Source organism: Dendropsophus ebraccatus, chromosome 2 (genome assembly GCF_027789765.1).
Source record: "Dendropsophus ebraccatus isolate aDenEbr1 chromosome 2, aDenEbr1.pat, whole genome shotgun sequence".
NCBI lineage: Eukaryota > Metazoa > Chordata > Amphibia > Anura > Hylidae > Dendropsophus > Dendropsophus ebraccatus.
The window spans coordinates 104,224,720-104,242,889 of NC_091455.1; the positions used below are offsets into that span (position 1 = coordinate 104,224,720).

The window sequence follows — 18,170 nt, forward strand, 5'->3', positions numbered from 1 at the left end:
GTTTTGATCCAATATGATTGCCTTCAAGATGGCGGCCATGTTCCGGATATAGCCTAAAAGGCCCCTCACCTATTGCTTGCTGGGGTATTCATATAAAAGACATATCATTTTCCATTTTGTTTCTAAAATCAAAGGGTGTCCTGAAAGACTGTATTTATGCTTTGTAGGTACACACATTTAGATCTAATGGAATGAATTCAGTTTTAATGCATATGATACACACTTTACAGCAATTTTACAATTTGTTTCCAGTGTTATACCTTGGGATCCTTAACCAGATCTGCCAAATAGGATTTGACAACTCCTCACATTCTTTTCACTTTCAACTACCATTTCCACAATATGAGAACTACATTGGAAGGGTGTAGAGAATACGTTGGACATTTAGTGACTAAGGACCACATTAGACGGCCTGACATTTCCCCTATAATTACCTATTCTCCCCCCGTTGTTTTGCAGCTTTTTGACGGTGTTCCCACTCATCACTGATGCTTCTGGCCCTGTGTCTTCCAAAACAGGCTACTCATCCAATCACTGGCCAAGATGGGCAAAAGGCAGCAGGACAATGGGGGAGAAGGAGTATAATTTTTACACTACACGTAGCGATGCAGGGCTGATTATTTTTAAACATGTTTATAAGACAACGATAAGCCAATGACCGGCTCATAATCATTGTCTTTATTACACAGAGTGATAATCTGCCAAATCGTCCCGATTATAGTTCTGTGTAATAGGGCCCTTAGACCACTATCTTCTTATCTTTTCAACCTCTCTCAATGCAGATGTATGTCTCAAAAAAACAAAGCTTCGACCACTTTAAAGATAGTGTATAATAATGAAATGAATGAGTACAAATCATAAGAACTGCATTGGCATGTATGTTACTGCTTCTATTTTAGGATAGGATGTTAGAATTGGTGAAGAAAATAAATGCAAACATGGCTGTATATGGCAGTGCAGTATCAGCATGCCGTTAAATGTGGACTACCTAAAATACTGATGTGAAGGAAAACCATAACAAATCTGTGATCATTTTTTTTTTTTTTAATAGTGAATTCAGGGTCTTTTGAAGATGCCATTAAATTAATATTTACAATATTTTATTTTAATTAAAATCTAAGACTCATCATACGTCTAATCTACAATAACACAGTGGTATCACTCCACTCCTAATGAACAAAGACAAAGGCTTAATCCAAAACACGAGAAGGCATTGTAAAAAAGCCTCAGCGATGACTATGAGTTTGTTATGCTTCTCCTTCTACCATGGTCTCATTGAGAATGAATCCAGAAAGGCACAGGGTAACGCTGGCTGTCTCTTCTCGCAGTCATTGACAAGTACGATAAACTAGTTGCTTATACCCATCATTTACATACAGATTAATGTCTCACTTTATTACTTCATGACAATGAATTTAATTTACATTATTTAAGTACCATTGCAATGTGTGCAGTATATAACAGAATCGCTGATATTCCTTTCAGAAAAAAATACTTTTTCACTATATATATAGATTTTTTTTATGTATAAAAAAAATAGACAAAACACAGAACAGAGACATGGTATAGGCTAAAGATCCTGCTTAAACTTCATCTACAGTAGTAACTCCCAAATCAACAGACATGCTGATATACTAATGAAGTGCAAATATCTTTGGAGTTTTCAATAAAATATATTACATGAACATAAGACAGGAGAAAAATAAAATAAAAAGGCAAGTACTTCAAGTACGAGGAGCAAGTGGTCCATCTTTAGTGTTTTTATTGGCTAGAGGGAAGCAGTTTACTTCTTCCGCTGAAAAACGTTTGCCAACATTGCACCGGATGTTGTTAGCTGGCCCATTTTGTTCAAAAACTTGGTCTTTGTATCTTCGCTCACAAGGCTCGCAGCAATTGACATGGAACTGAAAGAAAGTATTAGACAACAGATAAGAAACTGATACGGTGTCATAACTCTAAGATATAAGCAGCTGCTCTATTCAACCCAAACCTAACAAATTCTGGAAATAAAGCATTATGGGAACAACATACCGCTAAAGTTTGTTGCTTCAAACTGTTCTGAAAAATCTTTAAATGAAGCTTGATGTTTGCTAGGATAACATGCTGATGGCCACTACCATAGCCGGTAGTACAGAATACAGCACCGGCCAGATACATTTGAATCCATTGCAAATGCTCTCCCAGAGCTGAACACAAGACAATTACCAGAGAATAGTCTAATTGCAAAATTAATAATAATAATAAATAATAATAATAATAATAATAATAATAAAAGAACCTCTAGCATATATAAGGATTAAAGTGTACATAAAGCGGTAAAGAAACTCACTTCTAACCCTTCTTTTCAGCGCCTGACTTGGACAGAGACCAAACGTTCCAGGCTGGAGCACGAGCACACGATGGCATGGAAAACAGATTGGCCGGAAAAAGACAGGCTGAGAGCATTCTGGAATGAGAGCAAGAAAAGCTGAGAGTAGAAAGAAAGATGTAAAGTGCAATTCAGTAAGGGCAGCAAAGAATGGAGAATATTTTGGAGGAGACAGGGAATGACGGCACTTTAAAGATCAGAAGAATGTTCTCAGCCAGCTTTTACCTCTCCAGTATTGTATGCACATGCTCCAACAGCAATCTGGAACGTTTGGATTTAAGCGATTTCACAAGACAGCAGCTTGAAAAACTAACACTATACAGTATAGAGATATTTAAGCTGTCATCTCCCTGGGATGCTGGAAAACATCACATGGAAAAAGGCTCCACTGACACTGCAAATATATGTCTAGCCTTAGACTATTATTAGGACCTCCTTGACACACTTTACAGTGTTATTTATGAAGCTATTGTGCTTCATGCATTTTTAGGCAGTTTACTGATTCCTCCCCCCCCCCCACCCAAAAAAAAAAATAATAAAAAAAAAAAATAGCATGTTTAAAGGAGTTTTTCCAAAAATTATTAACAGAATAAGGGATAATTATGTCACTTGACTGCTGGGACCCCACAATCTCATGCATGGGAACCCAAGTCTTAAGTTAGAATGGACCAAAGGGTCACACATGCACTTGCCGGCTCCATTTATTCTCTATGGAATGTGCAGCTGAACACTGTACCCAGCTATATCCAGCAATGCCCACAGAGAATGAACGGAATGGCAATGAGCACAAATGACTCCATTCTAACAGGAGACTGTCACCTGTCCTTGAGATTGATGGGGGATTCCAGCAATTAGATAGGCTATGCAAATTTTGAAACACCCTTTAGATTCATGCATTTTTTGTTGCATACTTTTTCTTTGGCCCTTCCCCCATTACAAATCATATCATTAAAATACCACAAACTGCTAAATAAACCCCACATCTAGAGTAAATGCCCCTGATGAAAGTGACGAATGCCACAAAAAAACAAAACAGACGTCAACCCTTCCATCTTCCATCTGCACACTTACAAAACTCCCCCATACTTTCTTTTTTGTTGTTTTCTACTTTTGTAAAGCATTTCTCTAAATGCTGTCCAGAAAGCTTGACTTATATGGCTGGCCTCATTATATTGTACAAAAAAACTGATTACAAAAATTACATTTAGAAAAGAGAAACAGATTATATTAGTATCTGGCTTCAATCAAAAAAAAAATGTAGAGGAAACATTCCCTCTAATGACTAATGGTGTTGTCCTTCCCCTCTATAGTCCCACACATCCCCTTTTTGGTGTCCGAGTTATTTTCCTTTAGGTAGACACCAAGCTACATTGTTAACCCCTTAAGGTCAGAGATATATATCCACACATATACACTAACACGTTCCTGCTGTAAAAGGGTGTTAATGTGTTTGGGAACTCTCCAATGTGAGAAGCCCCACACCCATTAGTGTCCCAGGAGCCAGGCACAATGACAATAGCATAGCATGATCAGTATATACAATCTAATGATCACATATACAAGTCCTCTAGGGGGATAAAAAGTGTATACCTTGTTCCAGCAAGGCGAACAACATAAACGAAAAGAGGAAAAAAAGAAAAAAAAAACAGGATTGCTGATTTTTTAAATTATATATCAGAAAAAAACCCTAAATTTTCTTTTATATCAGTTTGATACCAATAAAAAATATCAACATGGCACAAAAAAAATTACATCTCAGCCAACCCTGTAGGTGGAAAAATAAAAGCATTATGGCTCTTATAATGCGAGGAGGAACATTGCTTTAATGTGACCCAGACATCGGTGCATCAATGACCTTTGGTCACAAAGGGGTTAAAATGTTTGTATCTGTTCTTTTTCATGACAAACTAACTTCCTATCTTTAACTCTACTAGCTCTTATTACTAGCTTTCAATATTTATTAGCAGTTTACAAGCTTATTTTTTGGCATGAACTGAAATATTTGCGCATCTGTTCTTGTTAAAGGAAACACCTCCCTCCAGCCTGGATACAAGATGAGACAAGGTTGGGCATGGAAGCATACAGGTTCCATATGGCATCCTTCAGCACATTTGCCCAGGGATGTTGAAGCTGGGCCTGCAGATCCTGCACACTTGTAGGATGCTGAAGCTGGGGTCCCAGCCGGTCCCATAAGTGCTCCATAGGCATTACATCTGGCAGGCAGGCAAGGAAGTGTTGCAGTCTGGCAGAGACATTCATGGGAAACCCTTGTGTCGCCACCTTCATCTAGATCAGTTTCTCAACTCCAGTCCTAAAGACCCACCAACAGGTCATGTTTTGCAGATATCCCATACAACAAACAGCTGTGGCAGTTGCAACAAACAGCTGTGGTCGTTACTGGTGCACTGACTATAATTATATACACTGTGACATCCACAAAACATGACCTGTTGGTGGGTCTTGAGGACTGGAGTTGAGAAACCGTGATCTAGATAGTCGACAAGGAAACTATGGGCACTGTCCATGCTTGTAAGTGGACCAAACTATACTCCCCTACAGGTATTCTTTCTAGGCCACCCAAAGCAGTTTGCTGTGTTTGCATGCACTCACATATTTACTGCTCCCAACACCTCCTAAGAGCGTGGCCAGAATGGCCTAGATCAGTGTTTCTTAAACTGTGAAGCGGGCCTCACCAGTGAGGTGCCCCCTAGTTGTTGGTGAGGCCCAGCTGGGGACCCAGTTTTCACAAAAGTAGCTATGATCTGCACAGTCCTCCAAAATCCATTTTAGCAACATTATTAATTTATTTTATACTTGCTTTATTATCTAAAGCTTGGGAGACAGGTGAAAGCTAGTCCTAGCATTATTTTCAGCTTTTAAATGGACTTCCACCACAGATGGTGAGGCCCAGCATCCTCTTGGTCAGTCTAGTGAGGCCCAGGCATTGCCTTGGTCTGTTGGGTGAGGCTCCAGTAGAAATAGTTTGAGAAGCACTGCTCTAGATGGTGGGCAACTGATCAAATTTAGCTTCCTGTTTCTCTTAGTCTAATGATGCACCCCCTCTCAAGGTCTGCCAACTAGACAGTATAATCGAGTGCAGGCACATGTAAAGTTAGTGGTCTCCCACCAAGAGGGACAATAATCAAATGTAGCATTGGAGAGCCAATAGGACAGCAGGGTAAGCACCTTTTGTTGCAATACCCTTTGTCTATTCAGACTACTACTGTAATCATTACGTAGATAACTGTACGCACTGTTTTGCAGCATATTTCTATCTTGGGGAATTTCTTTTCCCAATGAGTATAAAATAAAAACCTTCTTATATGAAATCATCCAATATATAAGTGCACTTCAAATTAGAATCTTATAAAAAGAAACCTCATTTATATAATTCAATTTAAAACGAGAAACTCATATAGATTAGTTACACACAAAGTGATCGACTTCATGCTTTATTTGTTTAATAAGGATTATAACTTATATGTTATTGAAAACCTAAAAGCCAGTATCTTAAAAAAATAGAATGCCATGAAAAATAGTCACACTGTAATCCACATAAAACACCAAAAGGGTCAGCAAATGCTTTCTAAGCTTTTACAACATTTGGAGGAGATTCATAAGGAGTGGACTGTGACTGGAGTCAGTGCTTAAAAAGCCACCATACACAGACATATCCAGGACACAGGCTTAGGACCCTACTCCACGGGACGATTATCGTTCGCAAAATTGTTAATGATAAACGATTTCAAATGACCACTAGAACGATTTGCGAATGAGCAACGATAAAAATAGGTCCAGGTCTTATTAAACGATCAACGATTTCTCGTTAGTCGTTTAATCGTTAACTGCTATTCAACTGAACGATTATCGTTTAGATCCGAACGATGTAACGATAATTCGAACAATAATCATCCCGTGGAATAGGGCCCTAAAGGTGTCTCAATTCCTTGTGTCAAGACTCATGGTCCTCAGACAACGTCCAAAGAGTCCTACCTGAGCAAAGAGAAAGGACTGGGCTATTGCTCACTAGTACAAAGTTGCATCTCATTTGGAAATCGAGGTCTCAGAGTCTGGAGGAGTTCAAGCTCTTTGAGGTCCAGCATGAAGTTTCCACAGACGCACAATGAGAGGCACCAGATACAATAATGCAGACAAGCTGAGGGGTGTTACCACAGCAATCTAAGCACCTCAGCACCTCCATGCCAAACTGTATTATTGCAGTAATTCATGCAAATGGATCCCGACCAACACTAAGTGCATATGCTGCACATATTTTTAAATTTTCTGAGATACTGCCTTTTGGGTTTTCCTCAGCTGTAAGCACTTGAAAAAGATCACTTTGTGTGTAATGATGATATAAGAGTTTTGCTTTTCAAATTGAATTACTGAAATTAACTTTTTGATTCAAATGTATTTAGAAGCACCTGTAAATATCACTGCAAAATATGTATGAGCCATCTGTAAGCTAACATGGCATGGTCATTTTTTCACGAGTGCATTGTACACTTTGCACAATAAACAAGATATATACAAGATATAATAAAATGCTGTAGTCTGATACTTTTGCAAACCTCAGAAAGAAAAAAATGTCAAATGAAATCTGGAAGGAAAGAGTAAAAAGAGGAACCTACAGGGAGGGAAGCAGTGTGGAACATAAGGGAACTTCCCTTTTCAGGACAGGGCTCTTAATTGGTATGTTCTCTACAGTAATGTACACACAACATTATAGACAACATACAGCTAATATGGTGACTGTCACCCTTTCAAGTGAATGTGCCTCCTAGACACAAGAAAATGTTTTTCCCTAATCTGAACTTTTTTTTGAATGATGTTTACTTATTTTTTTGGGGACATTATTATGGTGACAGCCACCTTGTCTAAGCTGTTTTAACAGCTAACGGACATATGCTTTACAGCAAGTCCCATGGCCACAGGGCACATTAGATTTGCCCAGCTCCTATTTACTTGAATGGGATAGTTTTATAGGCATGCTATGTTACCTACGCAGAGTTCATTCTACAGGGGGACGGAGGCTGGTCTCTAAGCTTCAGTTACTGTGAATACTGGTAGATCTTCTCTGAACTACATACCTTCCTTGTAATCCTGTCTGTAATAAGATGGACACTGGTAAAAAGTGATCTGCACAGAATAGGAAGTGTCAACTTTGTTTTAGACTTTGTAGCCACAATGAAAACTGCAAGATTTTAACAGTTTTAAAAATTCATAGTAAAATAAAAAATTATGAAAAAACAAACACCCTTGTGACCAAAGGTCATTGATGCACATATGTCCAGGTGACATTGAAGCCATAACGCTTTTATTTTTCCACCTACAGGGCTGGGGGTGTATCGTATTGGTGTAAAAGAAAATTTTTGATAGTTTTTCCCTGATTAATAATTATTATAATAATAATAAATAATCAATCCTGGTGTTTTTTCCCTCTTTTCTTTTACGCTGTTCACCCCATGGGAACAATATTGATATATTTTACTATTTTCCACACACTACAATACCAAATATGTTTCTTTATTTATTTTTACATACAAGTGAAACCTTGCATTACAAGTAACTAGGTTTAAGAGCCTTTGGCAAGACAAGCTAACACAATTTTTAAACAAGCAAGATTTGGTAATACCAGTACCCCTTCATCCCCATCCTGATGCTGTAGAAAGGCCTCTCAACTCTCCTATTGATTGGACACCTTCCATCTCTCCTCTGATACCTTCACTGATAGGCGCTGCAGGCAGCCAGCACTAGTACCAGCATGCACCAGCAGGTTTGCAGCCACCTGGAAGTTGTGTGTGAGGGGGGAATTAACTAGTTAATCTCTTCTTTATGGACAGAGTGTTCTTTATTGATACAGAACACCTTACCTACCCTATTTTTGGACTATGGAACAAATTGTCTGCATTTCAATAATTTCTTAAGGGAAAATTTGCTTTGATATAAGAGTGATTTGGATTAGAAGCCCAAGGATTCACTGTATTTTTACTTGTATAATGGGAAAGAATTTTGTTTAAACTTTTATTTGGGGAGGGAGATATATTATATATCTTTACACTTTATAAGTCCCCTTAGGGGATTTATCTATGCAATCATTAGATTGCATATGTTGATCAATGCTATGCCATTGCATAGCATTGATCAGTATTATCCGTGATCTGTACATAGAATCTGCCTGAGGGGAAAAGATCACTAATCCGATAGGACTGAGGTAAGTATTATAACCCCCACCTGGCAGGGAAAGTGATCAGGACCCCCGTAGCCATACTGGTACTTTTCCTGTCACTGACCTTAAAGAGTCACTGTCGTATTTTTTTTTTTTGCAGAAATCAATAGTCCAGGCGATTTTAAGAAACTTTGTAATTGGGTTTATTAGCCAAATCTGCCATTATCTGCATGTAAAAAGCCTTTTCCCAGGTCCCCCCCTCCTTCCTCTTTTTCATCCACTCTGAAAAATCTGAAAATTGTGACTTGTTGCAGGAGACGTCCCCTGTCTGTTCTAGGGAGAGGGGAGGGGGAGGAGGAAGGAGGGAGTTAGCCGGCAGCAGAAAGCAGATAACAGAGGATTACAGGCACAGAGCTGGGTGACAGCTGTAATCTGAGCTCAGACAGGTCACTGGTGATGGTCAGAACAGATAACGGGTGAGGGATTTGTAGATTAACTCTTTGTTGTCCTGTTTTGTCCTTTTCTTTAGCTCTCTCCATAGGAGAACAATGAAGACAGGGGGGAGAGCTTCAAACTGCTTTTTCATGATAAAAATGCATTTTTCGGATAATAAACCCAATTACAAAGTTTCTTAAAATCGCCTGGACTATTGATTTCTGCAAAAAAAAATTTCACGACAGTGACACTTTAAACACTGCGATCGGTATAGATTGCAATGTAAAAGGGGTTAACGTGATTGCGGCTTCCTGCCATTATGTACGGCGACACTGATCTGCATTGAGCCGATCACACTGAAGTGTCCTTGCAAACATTAAAACCCCTTCACAGCAGGAATGTATATACACTTTCCCACTGCGCGAGCCATCGGCAATAGGAACGTTTAGAAGTTTTTCTGATTACACATTCCCTATAAACAGAACTTGTCACCACTCCTAGCCTCTCTGTTTTAGCAAATACATGCATTGCCCATTAAATAATTTTGGATCACCTATTTTTAGAGCTCTGGGATGTGCTGCTCCTTATTTTCCCATTACTTATTCCACATACAGCTGTTGCTGAAAATTAGGTCACAAAATCTAGTGATCTAGTCAGCCCATCCAAGAAACGCCACAATAAAACAAAAACACATATGATCAAGTTTTGGGTGTAATCATAGTAACCACTGCTTACCATATCATTTATGGAGTTTCTATGCTGTCCCTCTATTGCCAGAGATACAGTGTATTTAATGTGTAAACATTAATTGCTGGAGCCCATGTACAACAGCATTCTAATAAGCTGTGATGTCCCAAACAATGGCAAAGTTATTCCTATTGTTTCCACTAAAACTAGAGTAGTGAACCATGTACTTAAAGGGCACGTGTACTTAAAGGGCACTAGATTTTCTTTTACTGATTAGATTTTATTCTAATCAGTTTCTATTTTTTTTTTATTTCACTTTTTGTACATTGTTATGGGGGCTGCCATATTACCTGGGATGTGTTTAACAGCATTTAGTGACTTGCTTTACAGCTAGCCTCATGGATATAGAGAACAATAGACAGACTCTGTTCCCTTGAGATGAATGTGAAAGATTACTGAGCGCGCTCTGTGAAATTTGAAGAGGTCATTCCACAGAGAGCTGCTATTGTCTCCTCTATCTACTGGTGTCATATGTAGCTGCAATGTGTTACAGATGACTTTATTGCAGTCTCCTCCTATCACCACAGACACAACAGGAAGTCTCAGCTTAGTTTTAGCCCTAGTGGTGAGAATGAGAACTGCAAAATTTCAGGATTATTTTATAATACAGATAGAAAGATGGAAAATTAGAAAAAAATGTCACAAAAAAATTCTTAAAGTGTCACTGTCATTTAAATTTTGACATGTCATAGAAGCATGTCAAAAGTTTTGATCAGTCTGGGTCTGAGTGTTCAGACCCGTAACGATCAGCAGAAAGAGCGTAAAAGGAGGTGACAAGAGGGGCGTGGCCTGGTTATGGCGCCGAGCGGCAGCACAGTGTGAGAGCTCCGTGTCCACGCCGGCCCTCTCCTTACTAAAAGAGCGTCTTAAAGCCTGTCCCAGCGATTTTCATGCCTCACAGGGCAAGCCGGAGACCTCCGCTACCTTCCGACGCCCTCCCGGGGAGAACCAGAAGCGGCATCCGGAGATTCTTTACACCGGCCTCTCCAGCCAGCAAGCGCGCTGTAGCACCCAAGATGGCCGCCCGCCCTGCTCCAACACAGCGTGCACAGCCCCTGCCCGCTGCGCTCTCACAGGAGCTCCCTGCTATCTTCCGAGATCCGGGCTCCCCGTCCCCCCCCTCCACATCGGGAACGGCTCCTCTCCCAGGGACAGTAAGTGACTCTGTGTCTTTGTCTGGCGCTGACATGGCGGCACTTAGAGAGCACATGGCGACAATCCCCACTAAGCAGGACATGGAGGGATACATAAGCAGAATGGAGGCTGTGTGTAAGACTGAAATTCGGTCCCTGCGCTCAGACCTGGTAGCCCTAACCTCATCTGTGCACACATTAGAGCAAACATCCACCCAGCTGCAGGAGGACCAAAGGTCCCAGCAACAACAGCTAGATCTTCACTCACAGCAGATACAGCAACTGTATGACATGGTGGATGATGCTGAAAACCGGAACCGCCGGAACAATGTACGTGTTAGAGGCATCCCTGAGTCAGTGCCACCAACAGACCTCATGTCAACTTTGCAAGGCTTATTCAACACCCTCCTGAACAGACCGCCCACTGAGCCAATTGAGTTGGACCGGGCACACAGGACACTGGGGCCGCCGAGCACCGACCCGAACCGTCCCAGGGACGTGGTGTGCAGGGTTCACTTTTTCACCGTTAAAGAGGACATAATGAGACGGGCCAGAGATAGGGGCACTATAGACTTTGACGGGGCTCAAATCCAGCTGCTGACGGACCTGTCGCGGACTACCTTGGCTAAGAGAAGGGCGCTGCGGCCATTGCTAACTATCCTTCGAGAAAGGAACATTCTTTACTCCTGGGGCTACCCGTTCCAATTGCAGGTGCGACACGACAACCGCAGTCACTGCCTCCGCACCCCAGCTGACCTACCGGAGTTACTTGAGGCGCTCCATTTGCCTTCCATTTCCATTGCGGATTGGCCATCTCTGCCTCCACCGTTGCAAAGGAATACCAGAGCAGCGCCTCGTGCCCCCAGGCCGCGGGCCCCAAGGTCGCGGAGTTCCAGACGTCGACAAAGATCACCACCACCCACGCGGGCAGAGGAATGATGCCAGCAGCCTGACCCATGAGGGATCCTCTATGCTTTTCTCCACGATGCCTAACCACCATTGCCTTACTTACCTCCCCATTGGGACCTTTCCCGCTTACGTCCACTGACCCGCCATGCTCCCGTCAACCGCGGGAAACCGTGACCCATATGGATAGGACGTGGTCACCTCCCCTGACCACAATGCTTGGACGTTAATGGATGCACCACAAAGCGCTGAGGGGCATCCCCTCCAGAGCCAATGAGAGCTGTGAAAGCCAATGGGGAGGGGGGGAGACAGACCGGGGGTGGTGGGCACTGGCTTATGTTCCGAGTTTACTAAGTGGCCTGCGCCGGCGCAGGGCTATGCTTGGCATGTGGTTCGTCAGAGCTGCATAAGTAGAGCGCGGCAACATTTTGCACTCATTTGTGTACGGGAGTAGCCCTGTGCCGGTCAGTGCCTTCTCAAGCTCCTGGTTCTTTTGGTTTTATCACTCTTGCCATATCTACTGGAATGTTAATTTGTAAGGATGTAGGGCTGGGGACACCCAGCTGTTTGGTTTTGTTGTTTACTTGTCACATATTTCCAGTCACCTCCTACCTAGTGGATTTAAGACGTGTAAATTGTTACACGATAACTACGGTTAGTTTTTTCCTCTGTCCTTAGTGGACTGAGGCGGACGGCTCTTCTTTAGACCTGTCCTATTTGTGTTGTTTGGGTGCTCTTAGTCTGTTTGTTTTGTATGTACCCTTGTCTAGTGTTTCTTTGTTCTTTGCTCTGTAGCAGTCCTACGGCTCCTTTCCGCTTTTTTCTCACCCCCTCCTTTCTGTCATTCTTTTCCCTTCCAGACCATCCTCCCCTTGACCCTGGGGGACTAACGTGCAATGACCTCCCTAAAGCTAACCTCTCTTAACATTAGGGGCTTTAACAAGCCCGAACGGCGCTCCCAGCTTCTGTACCATCTTCACAAACAACGCACACACATAGTGCTGCTACAGGAGACACACTTCAAGACGGGACACATCCCAGTTATGTCCACACGATATTACCCCCACTGGTACCATAGTACCAATCCGGACGCTAAAACAAAAGGGGTGAGCGTGGCAATCCACAAGTCCCTACCTGCTAAAGTGCTGGACACTCTGATTGACCCTAATGGCAGATATGTGTTTCTCAAACTGCAACTTGCTTCTAAAATATATACTGTCGCTAACGTTTATCTTCCTAACCAAAACCAGGTGCGGGTGGGAACGCTGTATCTGAAGGCTCTGGGGAAGTTCGCAGAGGGCCTAGTCATCACCGCTGGGGACTTCAACCTAGTCCTGGACAGGGCGGTGGATTCCTCTTCAGGCAGGTCCACGTTGTCGTCTTCCCAATCTCGTTCTTTGCGGAGACTCCTGTTCGACCACAAACTTGTGGATGTCTGGAGGGTCCTCCACCCTGGGGTAAGAGACTATACTTTTTACTCCCCGGTTCACAACACCTACAGCAGGATTGACATGTTCCTGGTCAGCCACCATCTGCTGTCCTGGCATCCTCGGACCACTATAGATCCCATGACGTGGGCAGATCATGCTCCGATCACATTGGTGTTGACTCTCCCGGATCCTACCCCTAGGGAGTGGAACTGGAGACTCAGCCCCAATCTCCTGAAGGATGTAGCCTGCCAAGCTGACATTAAGAAGGCGATAACAGACTTCCTCAGTGTCCACGCTAATGATGACACCCCCCTCCCGGTACAGTGGGAGACACTTAAATGTGTGCTTAGAGGGGTCCTGATACAGAACGGGGCACGCTTGAAAAAGGCGTATCTGGCCAAAATGACGGAGCTTCTCTCCAAAATACAAGCGATTGAACTATCCCACAAACAGACGCAACTCCCACAAGACCTAGCGACACTTATAGACCTTAGGGGTCAGCTACAGCGACTGGTCGACCAGAAACACGCGAGGTTTAGGGAAAGGACTAGAAGATTCTTTTATGAGTTTTCCAACAAGTGCGGGGCTCCCCTGGCGCGACTGCTACATCCAAAATTGTCCCAAACTTATGTGCCATCCATTACCTCATCACAACATGGGACACGCCATGCCCCGATGGAAATTGTGGACACCTTTAAGCAGTTTTACCACTCCCTCTACAACCTGAAGGGCCCCCTGGCAGATATGCCTGAGGACACCTTTAAGACCAAAGTGGACCACTATGTGCGTTCCACACCCCTGCCAACTTTGCCGGCGGAAGTGGTTTCAGACCTGGAGACGCCATTCACTGTCACTGAACTTACTCAGGTTATTAAGCAGACTCCTACTGGCAAAAGCCCTGGCCCGGACGGGTTCACGGCACAATTCTACAAGCTCTTTGCAACGCTGCTAGCGCCCTTTATGACTAAAGCCTTTAACTCTGTATCTCCAGCCTGCCCCTTTCCCGCCCAATCTCTTATGGCCACGATAGTGGTTATACCTAAGCCGGGTAAGGACCTATCCACCTGCGCTAACTATAGACCCATATCGTTGATCAATGTCGACATCAAATTGTTCTCTAAGATAATTGCCAACAGATTGGGCCCCCATTTGCCTGGGGTCATACACACCGACCAGGTGGGATTCGTTCCCCGTAGGGAAGCGCGGGATAACCTGAACAAGACACTTTTACTAGTGTCCCATGCTAGAAGGTCCGGTGTACCTGCCTGCTTAGTCTCGGTTGACGCTGAAAAAGCTTTCGACAGAGTACACTGGACCTTTCTACAAGCCTCTCTGAGACAAGTGGGGCTGGGGCAAGAGCTGCAGAACAAAATCGCTGCCCTATATCATAACCCTACGGCCAGAGTAAAGGTCAATGGAGTATTCTCCCTTCCATTCACCATCGCGAACGGGACGCGCCAGGGGTGCCCACTATCCCCGATGCTCTACGTGCTAGTAATGGAGCATCTGGCAGTGGCTCTTAGAGCGTCATCTGCCATCTCTGGGATCAAAACCTCACGCTCTCATCATAAATTGGCCCTCTACGCAGACGACCTGCTAATGTATGTGACGCAACCGCTTATCTCGTTCCCTGCCATTCTTAAAGAATTTGACCGATTTGGTCAAGTCAGTAACTTCAAAGTTAATTACACTAAAACAGAGGTTCTCAACATATCCCTACCTGACACGCTGACAGCTCATTTGCAGAGCTGCTTCCCCTTCCGCTGGCAAACACAGGCGATTAAATATCTAGGGGTCTGGGTGCCCATGGACTTGGGTACTCTATTTTCACTGAATTACCTGCCCCTCTTAGCTCGCACCAAGTCTGACCTTGCCAACTATGACAAAACCCAATTATCTTGGTTTGGGAGGATCAACGCCATCAAAATGGACGTGCTGCCTAGGTACTTATACATCTTCCAAGCGCTTCCCCTCACAGTCCCAGCCACATTTTTCAAACAATTAAAGAGCACATTGAGGAGGTTTGTTTGGGGCCCGGTTCGGCCGCGCATTAAACTCAAGACACTCACTAGGCACAAACTCAACGGCGGGGCGGGCCTCCCAGACTTCTCTATGTACCATAAAGCTGCCATCCTCTTGAGAGTAGTGGACTGGTTCCATAACGCTACTAACAAGCAATGGGTGACGATAGAGCGGGAACTCTCGCCTATTCGGCTGCGCTCCCTACCTTGGGTCCTCCCAATACATCGCCCACGGCTTGACGCCTTCCCATACCTGACCAGGTGTTTTTTACAAACGTGGGATAAAGCACTACTCTCTCTCTCGGTTTCCCACCGGGTTGGAATTATGAGCCCACTATTTGACAACCCGGCCTTTCCACCAGCGTGTGGAAGGGAGCAGTTTCTGGGTTGGTTGGAATCCGAGGATGCCAGGATACAGCAGGTCCTGGGATCGGGCGCGACTCTCCCGCCACTCTCTACGCTTCAAGGGGCCTGCCCGGAGAGACCATTGTCATGGTTGGAATACGTACAGTTACAGGCCTTCTTGAGGGCTGCCTTTCCACATGGCCTCCTAATATCCACGCCCACGAACTTGGAGGCGCTCCTTTTGGAGTCCTCCCCACCGGGGAGGACACTCTCCCAATTGTATCAGATACTTCTCTCGGCTGATGCGGACCCCGAGCCTTCATATATAGCGGCATGGGAGGCGGATTTGGGGGTGTCCCTCTCGAGCTCGGACAAGCAAAAAATATTTATGCTGACCCATAAAATGCCGGTGGCTTGTCTAGCCCAGGAGAAAAATTTCAAACTCCTTACCCGGTGGTACAGGTGCCCCCGACTCCTGCACCAATGTTACCCTGGGGTTTCCGACCAATGCTGGAGATGTGAGAGAGACGTTGGTTCGATGGTACACATCTGGTGGAGCTGCCCAGTCCTGAAACCGTTTTGGGACGCCATCTTTGAGATTTTTACCCAGGTGACTGGGAAATCGGTGGCCCCGTCGCCTGGTCTGGCCCTGTTGTCTTTAATCCCGGGACCTTCCTCTGCTGTTAAAAAAGGGCTCTTGCGCCACTTCTTGACAGCCGCCCGCATGATAATACCGCGGCACTGGAAGTCGCCCACCCCGCCCTCCGTGGCAGAATGGGTCACTGAGATGGACTTGCTGCATCGCATGGAGATTTTGACAGCAGAGGAACACTCACGGGGCACTGGGGTGGACCGCCTGTGGCTGGCATGGACGTCCTTTAAAGAGGGTCCCCTTTTTGCTCAGTGGTTACAATAGGGTCTGAGAGGCCTCCCGTTGACACGATGGTCCTATGGGATGTCGCGACCGTCGTGACTGTGCCCCCAGGGAGCTTTTGGAGCTTCCCCCTGTCCTTCCTTGCCCTCTTTCTCTTTGTTCGTCTCTTAGGCTTTTTCTTTCTACTGTTGTCCTGTGTGTTTTATGTTCATTGTTGTTCATCAGTGTCTGGATATATGGATGTTATTCATCTGAGGGGTGTCCCATAGTTTGTAAAGATTTCACGACAGCCACACGCCTCCCTGTAAGTACATCACTTGGGATGAGAGGTCGAGAGAGGGAATGGAGCTATGTAATGAGCTCTCATTGTATTAGTTTCTTTTTGCTGGGAGAGACACGTGACTCTTGTTGGTTTAGGGACACCTCACTTATGGAGTTACTTTAGACTGATAACCGTTATTATGCTACAACCCGTTGTGATGCTGATACTTTTGTAAGTCAATGTGCTTGTTTACTCTTTTTGATGTTCAATAACTTGGAAAACCTAATAAATATTGATTTACCAAAAAAAAGGAGGTGACAAGTACACTTTGAAAAATAGGTTTTCCTCACAAAAACTTTATTTAAACAATAAGTCACTTTCTGATGACATTTCTTTTAAAGTGGATCTGTCTGCTGCAATTCACATTCCAAACTGCTGCCATTGTTAAGTTGCCCATATACCTTCAAGCAGATAATATGGCTTGCAACAGATCAGGACCTTGGGAATAAAAGCAGCATGAAAGGCACCATGTGTCTCCTTGACCTAACAGCTATCTAATAGTGTCAGCAGTTTGGAACATAAATTGCATCTCACAGGTTCACTTTGAGGGTGCATTCACATATACAGGATCTGCAGCGGATTTGATGCTGTGTTAAGTTTAGTTACATTGGTATCTGCAGCATCAAATTGCCAACTTCAAGTCTGCAGCATCAAACGTGCTGTGGATCATGTACCTGTGAATGCCGTCTAACAAATTAGGTAAAATAATGCACAGTTTAACTGTATAAAAGGAAATAAAACTGAGCAAATGTAAAAGTTTAGCTTTACTAAAAGTAAGACAAAACAAAAAGTAAATATTAAATGTTGATATGGTCATATACCTGACCACTAAGACATCTAAATCAATTCCAGATAGGTCATGGTTTAGAATCTGTTGTGTTAATACAGGAGGGAAGTCCCCACAGCTTATAATGAAGATAAAACAATAGTCCTTGAAGGGCCCAGTAGAAGATTTATTGGAAATGTATTAAACATTGGAAAAAAAAGAAAGGTGCAGCTTTCCTGTCCAAAAATGGAGCGCTATCTGGCAAACACATATAAAATAACATCATAACACTGCAATGAAGTTCCTGTTCATCTTTATATTCAGGGAAAAGCACAATTAGTCAACCAATAGTAAAATCTGTATCTCTGGAACATCAAATATGAACTTTTGTTTTAGTCTTTAGGAGAAGCTGGGCCACTTGAACGGTCCATAAATAAATACAAAAGACTCAAAATGTATGATGAGTTTTATACTATTGTTTCTTTAAATGACAGGTACATTTCTAGCTTAAGGGGGTATTTTAGGCATTATACATTGATAGCCTATCCTCAGGACTTGCTAAAGTGAATGGGAGAAGACCTGCAGCAGATATGCAGGAGTGCCAGATGTCTGCACACTGCCCATCAGACATTAATGGATTATCCAGAGAATAGA

At 43.5% G+C, this 18,170-nt stretch overlaps 1 protein-coding gene across 2 annotated transcripts in view; it reads right to left on the reverse strand.

Annotated features, from left to right (window-relative positions):
• Positions 1-1,029: 1,029 nt before the first annotated feature.
• RELCH (RAB11 binding and LisH domain, coiled-coil and HEAT repeat containing) overlaps positions 1,030-18,170 on the reverse strand; it is a 107,160-nt gene continuing 90,019 nt past the window's right edge. For both annotated transcript variants that reach the window (XM_069958128.1, XM_069958129.1), the window contains exon 29: positions 1,030-1,904. In XM_069958128.1, the coding sequence (XP_069814229.1) occupies positions 1,784-1,904 (121 nt within the window). In that variant the 3' untranslated portion in view covers positions 1,030-1,783. The remainder of the gene's footprint in view (positions 1,905-18,170) is intronic.